The following is a 15,348-nucleotide window of genomic DNA, read 5'->3' on the forward strand; positions in this document are numbered from 1 at the left end:
CCATCACGTTCAACATTTCTAAATGTGAATAAGAAATTGTGCGACTAACACAAAACAAAGACTCCCTCGGTCCTCTTCACCATGGAAACATGTTTGCGAAGGTGGATACCATAGCTTCTCTTACAACGATTTTTCACTACTTGTTGACATGTGTGCCTGACTGTATGGTGTATGGTGTACTGTATGTTGCTCTTTCGAACAGTTTGAGTATCAACATAATTAAATCATGACACACATGTGAGGTTCGATGGTGTTAGATCTGTAAACAGAGAGCCAGCATGCCTGTGTCTGTGTTTGTGTTTGTGTGTCCACTGGCCACTAAGTGACCAGCAGTGGACAGGCTCCTGATGGCTCCTGGGCTCTCCAGGGAGCTGTGGGAGAACGTGTTCATAGTGGGTGAAAGGAAAAGCAATCCTATTTGACTAAGGGGTATTCCCTGATTTCACTGAGAGAGAGTCAGTCCACTGGGGGGCCATGTTCAGGCTGATGGCAGGAGAGAGGGTGGGAGGGAGAGATGGAAACACAACCGTTCAAGACAGAGATTTCTCCATAGTTTGTGCCCTCTCCTTATGTTATTGTTCAAATGGTTCAGTCTAACTGTCTATATGCAGTGTTTGGTTCACAATTCTGGAATGACTGTAGGTAGAAGTTGCCCATTACCACTGATACAGAGTTAGGTGATTTTTCACCCCCCCCCCCCTTGTTAAAGGTTAGGATTTCTGACTGAGTAATCCGATCTGAAATCTATCTCAAGCGTTTGTTGATGGCTAGTTTGCTCCCTTTCAAACAGAGCACAATAGTAAGGTGATACCCATCTCATAGCTCTTTAATGCTTCGTATGCAGTGGTGTGTCTTGGTTTGAATAGGTCCAGCATGGGAATGATTTCCAGTGATGGTGTTGTTAGTTTTAAAGGTCGCATATTATGAAAACTCACTCTTGCAGTGCTTGTGCACATACTTTTGGGTCTCTGATGGGCCTACTAACACACAAACTGTGAAATAAAACAATCCAGTCAGTTTTTTGAGTGAGGCTGCCTATTACAGAAAACATGCGATTCAACAAGCCATTTAGATTGGATGGTCAGCGCTACATCGATAGACATATTACATTTACATTTACATTTTTGGCATTTAGCAGACATCTTATCCCAAAGCGACTTACAATCGATACATTTGACTAAGCGAGTGAATCATAAATTCACTAGTTGTAGCAGGAAGAGAAATCTAGCTCAGGCCAGCGGCCATAGGCAGTCGTTGTGATAGAAGAAGAAAGAAATATATATATATATATATACATATATTATGGGGGAAGCAGGTGTCTCAGGAGACACAGTGCTGGGGGGTAGTAGATGTCTCAAGAGGAGCAGTTAAGGTGTAGCCTGAAGAGATGGGTCTTCAGTCTCCGACGGAAGATGGGGAGTGACTCTGCAGTTCTGACAGTCGTGGGAAGCTCATTCCACCAGCAGGGAGCCAGTGTAGTGAAGAGACGTGACCGGGCAGCGTGTCTGCCGTGTTGGCGTAGAGGTGGTGGGGCAATGGTCATCGGGGATGACCATTGCCTGCAGGTAGGCAGGCGCTGTCCCTTTTGCTGCCTAGTAGGCAAGCACCAAGGTCTTGAATCTGATGCAAGCTGCTATCGGAAGCCAGTGCAGGGTGCGAAGGAAAGGGGTGACATGAGAACATTTGGGGAGGTTGAACACCAGGCAGGCAGCAGCACTCTGGATGAGCTGCAGAGTGCCTGGCCAGGAGTGCGTTGCAGTAGTCAAGACGGGAGATGACCAGTGGCTGGGTCAAGAGTTGCGCTGCTTCTCTGGTGAGGAATGGTCGTATCCTTCTGATGTTGTAAAGGAAGAATCTGCAGGAGCGTGCTGTCACTGCGATGTCCTCCGCACAGAATAGGCAATTGTCCAGGATCACTCCAAGGTTCTTGGCTGTCTGGGAGGGGGTCACAGTAGAGCTCTCCACTGTGATGGAGAAGTCTTGGAGAGGGCAGGCTTTCCCAGGGATGAAGAGTAGCTCAGTCTTGTTAAGGTTGAGCTTGAGATGGTTGGCTGTTGATGTATATAATATGTCTATCGATGTAGCACTGCCCATCACTATCGATTTAGCGCAGTTTGGTCATTTGTTTCCTTTGTTCTGCTCTTACAAATAGGCAATACGGGTAAACTGGGTTAGCTAGCTAGGTACCGTTAGCTGTCTTGTCCAGCCAGTATCTATCTCATCTCAAGTTGTGCAAAGAAAGAGGCGTTCCTCTGGCCTCCCTTCTTGAGCACTACAGGACGCTAGCTAACTAACCTCAGGAGTGTAGTGTTGGGAGAAGCAGCTCATTTGCATTTAAAGCTGAACACACAAAAACAGTTCGTTGAGAACATGACTGAAACAGATGCATGCTAGAAATCTGACTGGTATTTTCAGCAAAAAACTTCAAAGACATGTTTTGGGGACCCCAGAGACCTATATTAACTTGTTGAAAAAGAGTATGTGACCTTTAAAAAGGCCTTGAGACAACACACCATTGTTTGAGAGCTTAGATATGAGCTCCATCACAGTGGAGAACTCTACTGTAACCCCCTCCCTGACAGCCAAGAACCTTGGAGTGATCCTGGATAACCGACTATCCTGTGCGGAGAACATTGCAGCAACGGCTCGCTCCTGCAGATTCTTCCTCTACAACATCAGAAGGATACGACCATTCCTTACCAGAGAGGCAGCGCAACTCTTGACCCAGGCACTGGTCATCTCCCGCCTGGATTACTGCAATGTACTCCTGGCTGGGCTCCCCGCTTCAGCCATTAGACCTCTGCAGCTCATCCAGAATGCTGCTGCCCGGCTGGTATTCAACCTCCCCAAACACTCGCATGTCACCCCTCTCCTTCGCACCCTGCACTGGCTCCCGATAGCAGCTCGCATCAGATTCAAGACCCTGGTGCTTGCATACCAGGCAGCTAAAGGGACAGCCCCTGCCTACCTGAAGGAAATGGTAACCCCCCAAACCCCTGCCCGCTCACTCCGCTCCTCCACCTCGGCTGGCCGACTGGCCCCACCTCCTCTACACAGCAGTCGGGCTGCCCGATCACGTCTCTTCACAACACTGGCTCCCCGCTGGTGGAATGAGCTCCCCACGGCCGTCAGAACGGCTGAGTCACTACCCATCTTCCGTCGTAGACTGAAGACCCATCTCTTCAGGTTACATCTTAACTGCTCCTCCTGAGACATCTTCTGACCCTCACCACTACGTCTCCTCAAGACACCCGCTTTCCCCTCTACTGTGTCCCTAAGAACTTCTATTGCCCCCCTTGTACTGTTTCTCAGTTTCTCCCCCCCAAAAATTTAATAATAATAATAATGTTTTAGTAGAAGGCGATAGGGAGAAGGTTTTTCCTTCTATCAGTGGCCCCGGGCCCGAGCTAGATTACTCTTCCTGCAACGAATGGTGGATTGCTGATTCACATGCTTAGTATTCAAATGTATTGATTGTAAGTCGCTTTGGAATAAGGCGTCTGCTAAATGCCAAAAATGTAAATGTAAATGTAAATATGAATGAGTCTCTCTTTTTTGCTGAACCGTTATGGATTCGATGGTGTGGGCTAGCCTGTGTTCAAAGCCTATCTCTCTGGGATTTTTTGTCTGGGCCTGCAAGCATTGTTTACACTGTGCAAAAGCAGCACTTATCATGTAATACTGTACAACACATATTTGGTCAATTACATGTATTATGCATGACGCATGTATTGTGAACAGATAGGCGAGAACATCTTTTTGAGCCAGTTGGCTTAGGTTCAGTTAGAGACCAACACACAGTACAGTTACACAAGAAACCTTCACACCTGTAACCATTGTATGGAACATGCTTTGAAATGTTCGATGAAAGGTTTTGTGTGATACTGATGTCTTTCTCTCTCTCTCTCTCTCTCTCTCTCTCTCTCTCTCTCTCTCTCTCTCTCTCTCTCTCTCTCTCTCTCTGTGTGTGTTTTGTGTAGTTTGTGGAGACATACACGGGCAGTTCTTTGACCTGATGAAGCTGTTTGAAGTAGGAGGCTCACCAGCAACCACACGCTACCTGTTCTTGGGGGACTACGTGGACAGAGGATACTTCAGTATTGAAGTAAGCGGATGTTCTATTATTACTCATTAAAGCTCAATTAAGTTGAACTACTATATTCTATATTCTACGCACTCTAAAAAGATTAGAGTCATTGAAATTCAATGTTTTTGTTCCTCTATTCCAGTGTGTGCTGTACCTGTGGGCCTTAAAGATCCTTTACCCCAAAACGCTGTTTTTGCTCCGTGGGAACCATGAATGTAGACATTTAACAGAGTATTTCACATTTAAGCAGGAATGTAAGTATGGTTTGAGTGCCGACCACATTTTCAGTTTTTTTTTATTTTAAATAATGTCTTTCATAGTCTTTCCAATAATGCCCATTACTGAGTGAAAGGGTAATTAAGCTGTTATTTCAAAAGCCGTTATTTTTATACAGTACAGTATCTAACTTTCAAATGATCACAGAGAAAAGTGCTTTTTGGCCTCAAATGAAGTCACATCCTTGCTGCTCTCCTTGTTATTTACATATGTCAGAACTATTTCTGTTGGATTCAGACTCAGGGTCAACTGTATTTTTGTATGTCTTTTGGATGTTTTTTGACACTTTTTTTAAAGACTTTCCATTGGAGCCCAGCACACTGCCCTAGTGTGTGTGTGCTCCACTGTTTGACTTGGCACACGCTCATCCTCTGCCCTGTTTCTACCCTGACAGGTAAAATTAAGTATTCGGAGAAGGTGTACGATGCATGTATGGACGCCTTCGACTGCCTTCCCCTGGCTGCCCTTATGAACCAGCAGTTCCTGTGTGTACACGGAGGACTGTCCCCAGAAATCACAAACCTCGATGACATCAGAAAAGTATGTGGCCTACCAAAACACTGTCAGATGTAGATTTTCTGTGTGACCATGCTCAAAGGGACCCACAGTGAGACACTGCCTTTTCTGTTAGTAAACAGAAAATTAGGCATTGGCAAATGTAGGCTAAATGCCACTGAAATATTAGGATTTTGTGGTAAAAGCAGCCTGGAGGGTAATTACCACAGAATTCAAATAACGCAGTGGTGGTTCCATTTGCCACCCCTCAGTATGGAAACATAAATGTTTCTGTCTCTCTCACTCTGGGCAGAGACAGAGGTAACGCTGCTCATTCTGATGATGTTCTGATGTTTTTGAAATGTAAATGAGAGAAAAAAACTGAGCACACATTCTTTGCTCTTCCTTTCACGGAAATGAAGACCCTTTACTACGTATACTATTTCCCTAAAATAATTTGCTTTGAAATAAATGAATAAATCACCTTGATTACAAAACATGGACTGCATCTCAATTCACTATCAAATACTGTCCAGAGCAAACACAAGGAGCTGCAGGCACCTCTCTGATTTTTTTTTTTTTTAAGTCAGATCCTTTCACTCTAATTCAATAACTCCAATTGGATTTTGTGGCTGCAATCAGAAAGTCGCCCTGATCGAATCTTCTCTATTGTCTCCATTATACTCTCTGCACAATCTTTATGCTTCTCTCTGAGATGGATGAGTTCTTGACTGAAAGCAAAATCATTTCACTTGTTACCTTTTCATTCCATTGCCATTCAATAGATGTTAGACGGTACAGTACAGGATGGTCAAGACTGAACATTTCTAGGGATCCACTTAAGGACAATACAGTAACTTCAGTTGTTCATCTGCACATTTGATTGGATTTATTAGGATCGCCATTAGCTGATGCAAAGCATTCCTGGGGTCCACACAAAACATATACAAGAAAGCAGCACAAAACATATAACAAAGAAGAATAACATCAACATACATACGTGGACGGAGGTGTGACGTGACGTGACGTGAACAAGATGGCGGAGTAGAAGCCTCGCGGCTACACTCCCTTTAGTTTGTCTGAGCAAACATCTATACTTCTGCTATGAAATCTGATACTAAGTTACATCAGTTGAAAGTTTATTAGCCTGTTTAGTACTGTCCACAATGGCTAGCCGTACGCGCACAAATAAAGATCCAGTGGGCTAGATCCAGTGGGCTAGATCCCGAACGACAGTTCTGTCAAGTGTCTTTTTTTTCTTCCTTTTACGAGATTGATAGATAGTTTGATAGTGTGCTAGATAGATAGATAGATAGATAGATAGATAGATAGATAGATAGATAGCACAGGGGTTAAGGTAGCCAGCTAGCAATCCGATGGTTGGTGGTTCGATCCTTGCCTTGGGAGACAGTGGTTGACTTTAATTTAATGTTTATTTTTTTTACATTTAACAGAAGCCTTCATGCAAATCGATTTACAATATATACATCTGTCTAAGTAAGTGAATCATCTATCCATCAGTAAGTAATCAGAAATAATATTCTATGCCAAATCCAGGGTTCAGTTACAATGCTAGAAAAACATCATTAACATACATTTTTAGATTAGATTCAACTTTATTGTTATTGTAGAGTACACGCATCAGACAACGAAATGCAGTAAAAAGTGCATTGTACAATGCTCTTAGTCTTAGATATGTTTCAGTCGTCCAGTTAAATACTATCTGCTGCGCTTTGTTGAGGGCTGAGGTGATTTCCTTAACTGTTGGTGCAGACATGTAAAGTGTTGAATCATCTGCATACATGGACACACAGGATGTTTTACAAACAAGTAGGAGATCATTTGTAAAAATCGAGAAGAGCAAGTGAAGAGCCCTGCAGAATCCCACACTGTATGTCTTGCATGTGAGAGGCTTCCATTAAAGAGAACCTTCTGTTTTCTATTAGTCAGGTAGCTTTCTGTCCATGCTAAGGCAGATGGAGTAAAGCCATAACACTTGAGTTTCCTTAACAGCAAGTTATGATCAATGACATCAAAGGGAGCACTGAAGTCTAGTAGAACTGCTCCTACAATATTCTAGATAGAATATCACTATCTTTTAGCCAAATCATCTGTCATTTGAGTGAGTGCTATTCTTCTCTATTCTTCTCGCCATTCTTCTCAGCATTCAGTTGTTTTCGAGTTGTACAGAATGTTGAACAATCAATAAACAGTATTGTACTTAGGTCAAAAGTACTGTATTTACTCAAAGGAGATACAGTACAATGATACAACCTTGCTGTCGGTATGGCTTTCAGTGCAAACAAGTGAAAACGGGATTTTTTTTTTTTTTTTTTTTCCCCCCCACATTTCTCCTGTTCGCTCATATCGCTTAAACAAGTTCATGTCAAGCTTATCTTGAGTCTAATGTAATGACAAACAAAACACGTTTCCATAGGTTTCTCTGCTCTTACTCTTGTCACAGTGTCCGGCTCACAGTGTTATCTCTCTCTGCTCTCCCACAGTTAGACAGATTCAAAGAGCCCCCAGCGTATGGACCGATGTGTGATCTGCTGTGGTCTGACCCCCTAGAGGATTTTGGGAATGAAAAGAGTCAAGAGCACTTCACACACAACACAGTGAGAGGCTGCTCCTACTTCTACAGGTACAGTCGGCCAACACGTTGCAAACTGCTGCATTGTGTGTGTGTGTGTGTGTGTGTGTGTGTGTGTGTGTGTGTGTGTGTGTGGGTGTGTGTGTGTGTGTGTGTGTGTGTGTGTGTGTGTGCGTGCGTGCGTGCGTGTGTGTGTGTAGTATATTTCACAGCTTAGTGTGTTGTATATTTCACAACTGTTTCCTGATCCCCTGATATGGCATGGCAACAACAGAGTGGGGGTGCGTATATGCGTCTCCAAATAGAACATTCTCCATTACTATTAGTGCATCACTGAACAGTCCTTTGCCAAATGATGTCTACCCAAATATGCCATTAGCTTTTTTCATTCATTCCCCCTTTCAAGCCTCTTTAGTTGTTTGTGTTCTGCATGTCGGCCCAGGGTGTCACAGGCTCGCCACTATGCCCTGCATTTGTGGGTCTCAGATAAACTGGCCCTTTTTTCTCATTAGTCTGTCTGGAGTATTTACCGAACACATATTAACTGTCTGTAAACCGAGCTGGCGAGCAAAGCAAACAGAGGAAATGCTGGAAGCCTGGAGCTCAAGCTGTCGTGAATGTAATGAACTTGTGCATTACCACAGGCTACAGTCCCCACGAAATGTGGTTTTAGTGCTCTCTCCACTCACTAATGGCTGACACACGCTCACTCGAGGCAGTCTGATCCATCCCCTGGCATCCCTAAGTGGGGATGCGATACAGCATACATGCGATACAGCATTACATGTGATACTGCAGCTCCAACAAAGGACAGATTTTGACCGGTTTTTCCTCAAACCTGGCATTACTTACAGTACCGTACAGTGATGTCACGTCTCTCAAATGTTTTTAAAGTGCAATATGTCATTTTATGTCTTGTCAAATAAATAAATCGATGGATAGAAATGTATGTTAGTGTGTGTGTGTGTGTTTTAGTTTGAGAATTCAATGTATTGTAATTGCATTTTGTCTAGTCACCACATAGGACAACATCATAACAGATTACTACTACACCTTTCAGGTTCTGTGTTAGCCCTCTGGCATGTTTTGGCATCTGCTAAACCAAAGTTAATCAACAGCCCGAACCGAATATCAGATCTTCCCAGAACAATGAGGCGTTATGAGAGAGATAGAGAGAGAGAGAGAGGTATGAATGCTTATTTGCAAGCTGTATTTAATGTAAAAAGACAGCAAATCTGCAAATGTCATGGCTATAACGTGTTCCCAAAAACCTGGACACGTCAGAGAGACACAACTAGCGTCTCTGTCACTTGAGAGAACAAAATATAACCAGTGTTGTTGCCCCCAGGTCCTGCCTGGGATACTGTATATTTCCACTGGTATACTACAGCCATTATGAAGACGCTTCTGAATTACAGTGACCCAGTACAGTAGTAGTGTTTTGATATCGTCAGTTGGTGTTGTTGCGTAAACACACTACTTAGGCGTCTTCAAATAGGAGTGTAAAAACTTGAGTCCATATTTGTGTCTGCTGCTTCCTGCACTTCTACGCTACACAGCCACCTCCCGTGTCTTGGCTCACATTCCTCTGCCGCCTTGTTGTTTCGCAGTGTCCTCCACTGCTTGTACCCCGAGGCCGGCGAGTAATTGGCAGCACACTAGCATGCTGGGTTTATGAGTGAGTTGAAGCTGCAAACTGAGGACAGAACAATTCCTGAATCCAAGAAAAAAAAAAGGCATCTGTTTGGTGCCTCTTCCTGGCTTCCATCAACCGTTGTATCCCAGCACCATAGGCCCCCTCGTAACTGTTTTACGCACTCTGTTAAGGCGTGAAATTGCACATGTTTTAAATATGTGACGCATCTTTCCAGCAGGACACTCTGTTGTGTGTGTGGTCATGGACATGTTGGACAAGATACAGTTTGTTTATCTCTGTTTCTCTTTTCATCAGTGATTATGTTTGCTGTTGGGTCACGTAGCCACCTGAACCTTGCCTTATAAGACATAAGCAGGGGCTAGGAGTTCCTCGTAACCTGATAAGGGAAAACGTTGGACTCTATTCAGTAGTCATTCAATACTGAACCAGAACCAATGAAATCCTCTTATGTGCGTAACAAGGCAATATGAATAAAGACATTTGTTCACTTTTTTCGGTATTAAATTAGATGTTTCATCCACCTCTTGTTAGATGAAGGATGACGATGAACATTATGAGTGGCTACAAGTGGGAGGTTTTCAAGAAACTGTATCTAACCATCACACAAAGCAATGAGTTCCACTCTGGAGACTCTGTTGTAGACAAAAACCATGGCAATTGTCATGGTAATTATTCAAATCCAGGAATAAACACTTGCGTTTTCCTTGCTGTACTGTTCAAAGTGATCATCCTCCCGTATGTGTCGCCATATTTCCAAATGTACAACCGAAATTTAATTTTGTCAATTTGAAAATGGTTGATTATAGTAAGTTATTGCACAGTAATTGCGATTCTGCACCCAATATTGACTCTTGCTAAACTCTGCTTTGCTGTTCATTTAAAAGTTCAAAAGTTGTTCTTGTGGAAAGCGTTATATAATATATTTCGCAATGTTTGTAGATACGTGTGTACTCACTTACTAAGTGTTAATTTCTTGGAAGTTGATTTTGTACATTTTTAAGTGATTGGTTGAATGATGAGTTCCACTGCCTACCTCACTAAGAGCAAAGGAACATTCCAGCAGACTCTCATTCTTGGGAACGAAAGGTTATAGAGTGGAACAATCCTGAAACCTTACTATGCTTTACAGTAATTGCTGGCTGTTTGTTTTGGTCTCTTCACTCTTAGTCTGATCAGAACAGTACACAGACGCTATACACACACACACACACACACACACACACACACACACACACACACACACGCACACACACACACACACACACACGCACACACACACACACACACACACACACACGCACGCACACACACACACACCTCTACTCTATTTCTAGTGTTTACTGAAGACCTACAGTAGTCTTGAGATTTTACTAATGCCTTTATGGTGGTGACATGATGATGTTGCCTTGTAAGAACCAATTAATGTGGTTTTGATCAGCTGTTGTATTTGAAGTAGTGGAGTAACCTCAATAGTTTTTTCTCCATAGTCCCTGGTTGGTCTTGAACAAACAAAACCACTTTCTCCCTAATGTGTTGTTAGCTATGACGGTTGATGAAAGTAGATGTGTTAAACAATCATGTGTGCCCCCTCTGCTTCTCTCACAGCTACCCTGCTGTCTGTGACTTTCTACAACACAATAACTTATTATCTGTCATCCGGGCCCACGAAGCACAGGACGCTGGGTAAGTGCCTTACACCCAACTTTACTTGTTCTTCAACACATGATGATATTCTGAGAGCGGTGACAATTCTCAAAGAAGAATCGCCTGTCGTCAAAATACACACAATTCCGCCCTGTCAGTGGCACCGCAGCTCCAGCGAGCTCTATCGAAGTACACATTTGAACCCTGCGGTTACTGTAACAGGACAAAACACAACGTAGAACTACTGTATGCACAAAGCAGTAGAAACATGTATTTTATCGTATGCAGTAATTTCTCAGCTTGAGCTTCTATGAAGGCTCAGGTGAAGTGTAGTTGATTTGGAGAGAACCGGTTATACAGTATGCTCTGTGCTGGTGGCGTGCTGTTTTATGCATGTGGAGCTGAATAGGGAGGGGGTCTGACGAGGGAGGCTTCTGTCCCTCGGGCGAGAGACAAGGCCCAGGGACCTGTTTGTTTACTATCGTGCTCCCACCGTGTATCCACATGGGCCGTCTGGCTCGCTCCCAGAGGAGAGGAACAGTTGTCCTTCACCACAGATAAAGGATCAGATGACTCTCTCCAATCCTAAAATTAATCATAAGGGGGTTGCAAAAATAGCTGTCCCTGTATCGGGTACCTAATAACTAATGAGGCACATATGATCGTCCCCTAGAGGTTGGATGAGGAATACTACGAACCACATGGAATCGTTGCCCAGAATGTTGCCTATAACCACCAGCGTCAAGGGGCAGGGTCTCCTCTGACTAGTATGAATACCCCCCCCCCCCCCCCCCCCCCTGCTGCAGCAACAAACCCACACACCAATCCTTCAGTAAACAACACAAGTCTTAAGAAAAACACGCATGTAAGCAATATCATATAAGCAAATCCTTCAGTCCTTGGGAGATTAGCCAACCTTTGTTAAGGGTCCCTAGTGTTCAATGGGTTACAGACTTCGTCAACAGGCTGGCTTATGAGAGAGGAGAGGAGACGGCTCCATTTCATTATGTTCCTCAGGATGTCATTGATTTGTGATGCTGTAGTCAACAGTGTGAGAGTGGAAGCCCCTGGTGCCCTGAGTCAGATATTGGATTGGAAAGACGTCGGAAAAAAACATTCCGCAGATCAAGGACGTATATGTTTCTCTATGTTAGATGGAGAGATAACAGCCCGTTTTCCAAGGGTTTTCATCTTTGTGTGGTAGTCTATGTGTTCTGCGTTTGGAAGAGAAACACTCATTCTAATGTACTAATGACTCTGCCGTCTGTAGGTACCGCATGTACAGGAAGAGCCAGACCACAGGCTTCCCCTCCCTAATCACCATCTTCTCAGCGCCCAACTACTTAGACGTGTACAACAACAAAGGTAAAAGGAGAGAGAGAGTGAACGGCATTATGGAGTGATTCATTTATGTTGTTTGTTATGTTTGTTTGTGTATTGGTAAGGGAGCATGCACATGTATGGTGTACTACTATTCCTCCTGTGCTCTACGTTTGGTGGCTGGGTGGGACTCACTGACTGACTCAGCAAGATGACTGCATCCCAAACGATGGGGGTGCTTCCTATTTACAGACAACAACATGAACAGCGTTCCGAACAGCCTTTGTTGACTCTTCCCAAAATGTGAACGTGCCATCACGGAGGGCAGAGAGAATAGCCCGAAATCATGACAAGTCTAAATGTGTATTTGTCGCCTCGGTGTTTACAATGATATCATCTTGCTGAGTCTGCCTTTACATGCATGTGTGCAGATCAAAGTGGACTCCTTCTGGAACAGATTCTACAATGGGTGAAAAGAGCTGACTGTATGTTCTGCATGTAGGCCCTGGCATGTCATCAGTTGGACACATCTCTGAGGTTTGGTTGGGGATGGGCTGGGCTGGACTGGACTGGACTGGACTGGCTAGGCTGGACTAGGCTGAACTAGGCTGGACTGGACTGGACTGGACTGGACTGGACTGGCCTCAGTCCACTTAACATGCTGGACCCCAGGGGGCAGGATAGACGGCTCTTTGTGCAGTGAGTCAGCTCCAGAACTACACTGCAGGGGGATGGGGGGACGGGGTGGGGACCACCGGAAAGATAGAGGAAGGGAGGAGAAAAGTTAAGACAGCCCCCTGTTTTTAACACCCCCATGTGATCTTCCCATGGTGTGATATTTTCACAGAGGTGAATATTGAGGTGAAGTCAGCGATGAGTTTACATGAGAGCATGTTGTGGGATGGTTGGTAAGAGGGGAGGGGGGGGATAATTATTGTTGTCATGACATTTTTTGTTGTATGTAATTTAGCGGATAGCAAGTTTGCTGAAATTCAAATTCCAATTATTAGACTAGGCAACCTAACCAGATGTAAAAAAAAAAAAATATGTAAAAAATTCTGAAAGGATGACGCATGACACATGCAGTATTGTGGTAATAATAATAACTTTTTATTTGTATAGTGCTTTTCCTGCAAATGTTCTCAAACAATCTCAAAGTGCTCCAATCATTATATAATCATAATTTAATATGTTCATTTAAAGGCAATATTAAAAAGATGGGTTTTTAGTCTTGGCTTGAACATATTTGCTGAGGTTGCATCCCTAATGTAAACTGGTAGTGCATTCCACAATTTGGGTGCATAAAATGAGAATACAGCCTCACCAAATCTCTTCTTTTGTACATGTGGTACACAGAGAAAACCAGCGTCAGAAGACCTGAGAGCTCTATTGGGCTGACATACCATATTAACTATGGTAGTTATTTGCTATTATTATTATTATTATTATTATTATTGGCTATTTGCCTATTGAATATACCTATGTACAGTTAGGCCCCGGAAATATTTGGACAGTGACACAAAAATCCATAATTTAGGCTCTGTTGGCCACCACAGCGGATTTGAAGTGAAACAATTGAAATGCAGTTGAAGTGTAGACTTTCAGCCTTTTTTTTGGGAAACGATCGTAGCTCTACGTCGGGTATTGACCTTGCGTACGCACATTACCTACTGGTTATGCGGAGTTATTACAGGCATGTGAGCCGCACTGCCTACTGTAATTCATTCAAGTGGCTCGTAATAAAATTAGCGATGTTGTTATCAGCCGAGGAAATTAGTTTAATTCAAGATTTAAAGGGAACTGATGTTTATGATTGTATTTCAGTCTTTCTTTATATCCCTCCGGAGCTGTCTATCTCCCCTTCAACATGCCTAGTACGTTCCACAACGGACCTTGCCCGGCCATGCGCTAAATTATACTGGATTTTCTCCGGTGTCTGGGAGTTCGCAAAGGGAGTTCGCAGCCATGTTTTCAATGTCACCTGATAAGAATAAGATCATTATATTATTACAGTATAAGCAGCACTCGAGTTGAGGGGGGATGGCATCCCCCCTGAAATAAAAACAGTCAAAATCGGCCCCCTTCTAAAACGGCCATCCCCTCTTTCCATACTTTATGTCATTTTATCAATGAACGTGGTATTACTGCTATTTCAAGGTGCGATGCAATGACATTTTTACTAAGTTACTGACACTGAAGTCACTGGCGCTGAGGGGATGCTAAAATTGTCCTCATATGATAAAATCCACCACCTCCCCTGATTTTCTTTTACAACTTGAGTACTGAGTATAAGCATTTGCCTGGTTAGTTGTCATGATCAAACGTTACAAATGCAACTTACCAAGAAGCCACCCTTCTCTGCCCTCTCCCGCTTCCAGACTACCCTATATTATAGCACTTGGCTTAATTCAGCCGCTATAATTGAGCCGCTATCACAGGGCGTTAATACAAACCTCATTCACCTGCGTTCATTTTACCTGCGTTGGTATTTATAGAAGGAAGCATGTACGCAATTTTAAATCATCGCAGCCCGTTTTATAAATAATGCTTACGTCCGTTTAGAAAAATGTGCTTACGTGAAAGTCAAAGATGACGTTCAAGTACTTTTTTATAAATGAGGCCCCTGCAATCCCATATTCATTATATAAATATTAGACCTACAGAATCAGCGATGTTTGAATACTTGAATATGTTTTGGTAAACAGCTAAAATAACAAAAATGATGATATAATGAGTCCAAATATATATGGACCTCCTGTAATTTATTAATTAATTTTGCCATTTAGCAGACGCTTTTAATCCAAAGCGATTTACAATTACGAATTACAGGGACATTCCCCCTGGAGTAACTGAGGGCTAAGTGCCTTACTCAAGGGCACACTAGTAGTGGTGTGGTTTCAGGCGGGATTTGAACTCACAACCTTCCGATCACAAGTCCAACTCACTATCCACTCACTATCCACTAGACCAGGGTTCGGCAACCCGCGGCTCCGGAGCCGCATGCGGCTCTTTTGCCCATCTTCAGTGGCTCCCTGTGGCTTTGACCACAAATGGAAATTAACAACGATTATTTATTTTTTCTCTCTCCTTGAACTACAACTCCCTGTTTACGCTGTAATGTTGTACGAGGGCCAATAGGATTCGGATATGTTGGCACATGACTAGTATTATACATTTTGACTGGACCCAACATGAGACTGGATGTGACAGTTTTTTTTCAAGAGTAGACCTATATCCACAGGGATTGACGAAGTACTGCGGCAGGCAAAGCAAGAA

At 43.4% G+C, this 15,348-nt stretch overlaps 1 protein-coding gene across 1 annotated transcript in view; it reads left to right on the forward strand.

The window, feature by feature from the left end:
* The window catches only part of LOC308168424 (protein phosphatase 3 catalytic subunit alpha), an 89,585-nt gene that overhangs the window by 52,382 nt on the left and 21,855 nt on the right, over positions 1-15,348 (forward strand). Inside the window, exons 3-8 of the mRNA XM_080543005.1 lie at positions 3,981-4,105; positions 4,230-4,341; positions 4,758-4,903; positions 7,363-7,502; positions 10,714-10,791; positions 12,023-12,117. Of these exons, the coding sequence (XP_080399131.1) occupies positions 3,981-4,105; positions 4,230-4,341; positions 4,758-4,903; positions 7,363-7,502; positions 10,714-10,791; positions 12,023-12,117 (696 nt within the window). The remainder of the gene's footprint in view (positions 1-3,980; positions 4,106-4,229; positions 4,342-4,757; positions 4,904-7,362; positions 7,503-10,713; positions 10,792-12,022; positions 12,118-15,348) is intronic.

Source organism: Nansenia antarctica (genome assembly GCF_963989245.1).
Source record: "Nansenia antarctica genome assembly, chromosome: 12".
Classification (NCBI taxonomy): Eukaryota; Metazoa; Chordata; class Actinopteri; order Argentiniformes; family Microstomatidae; genus Nansenia; species Nansenia antarctica.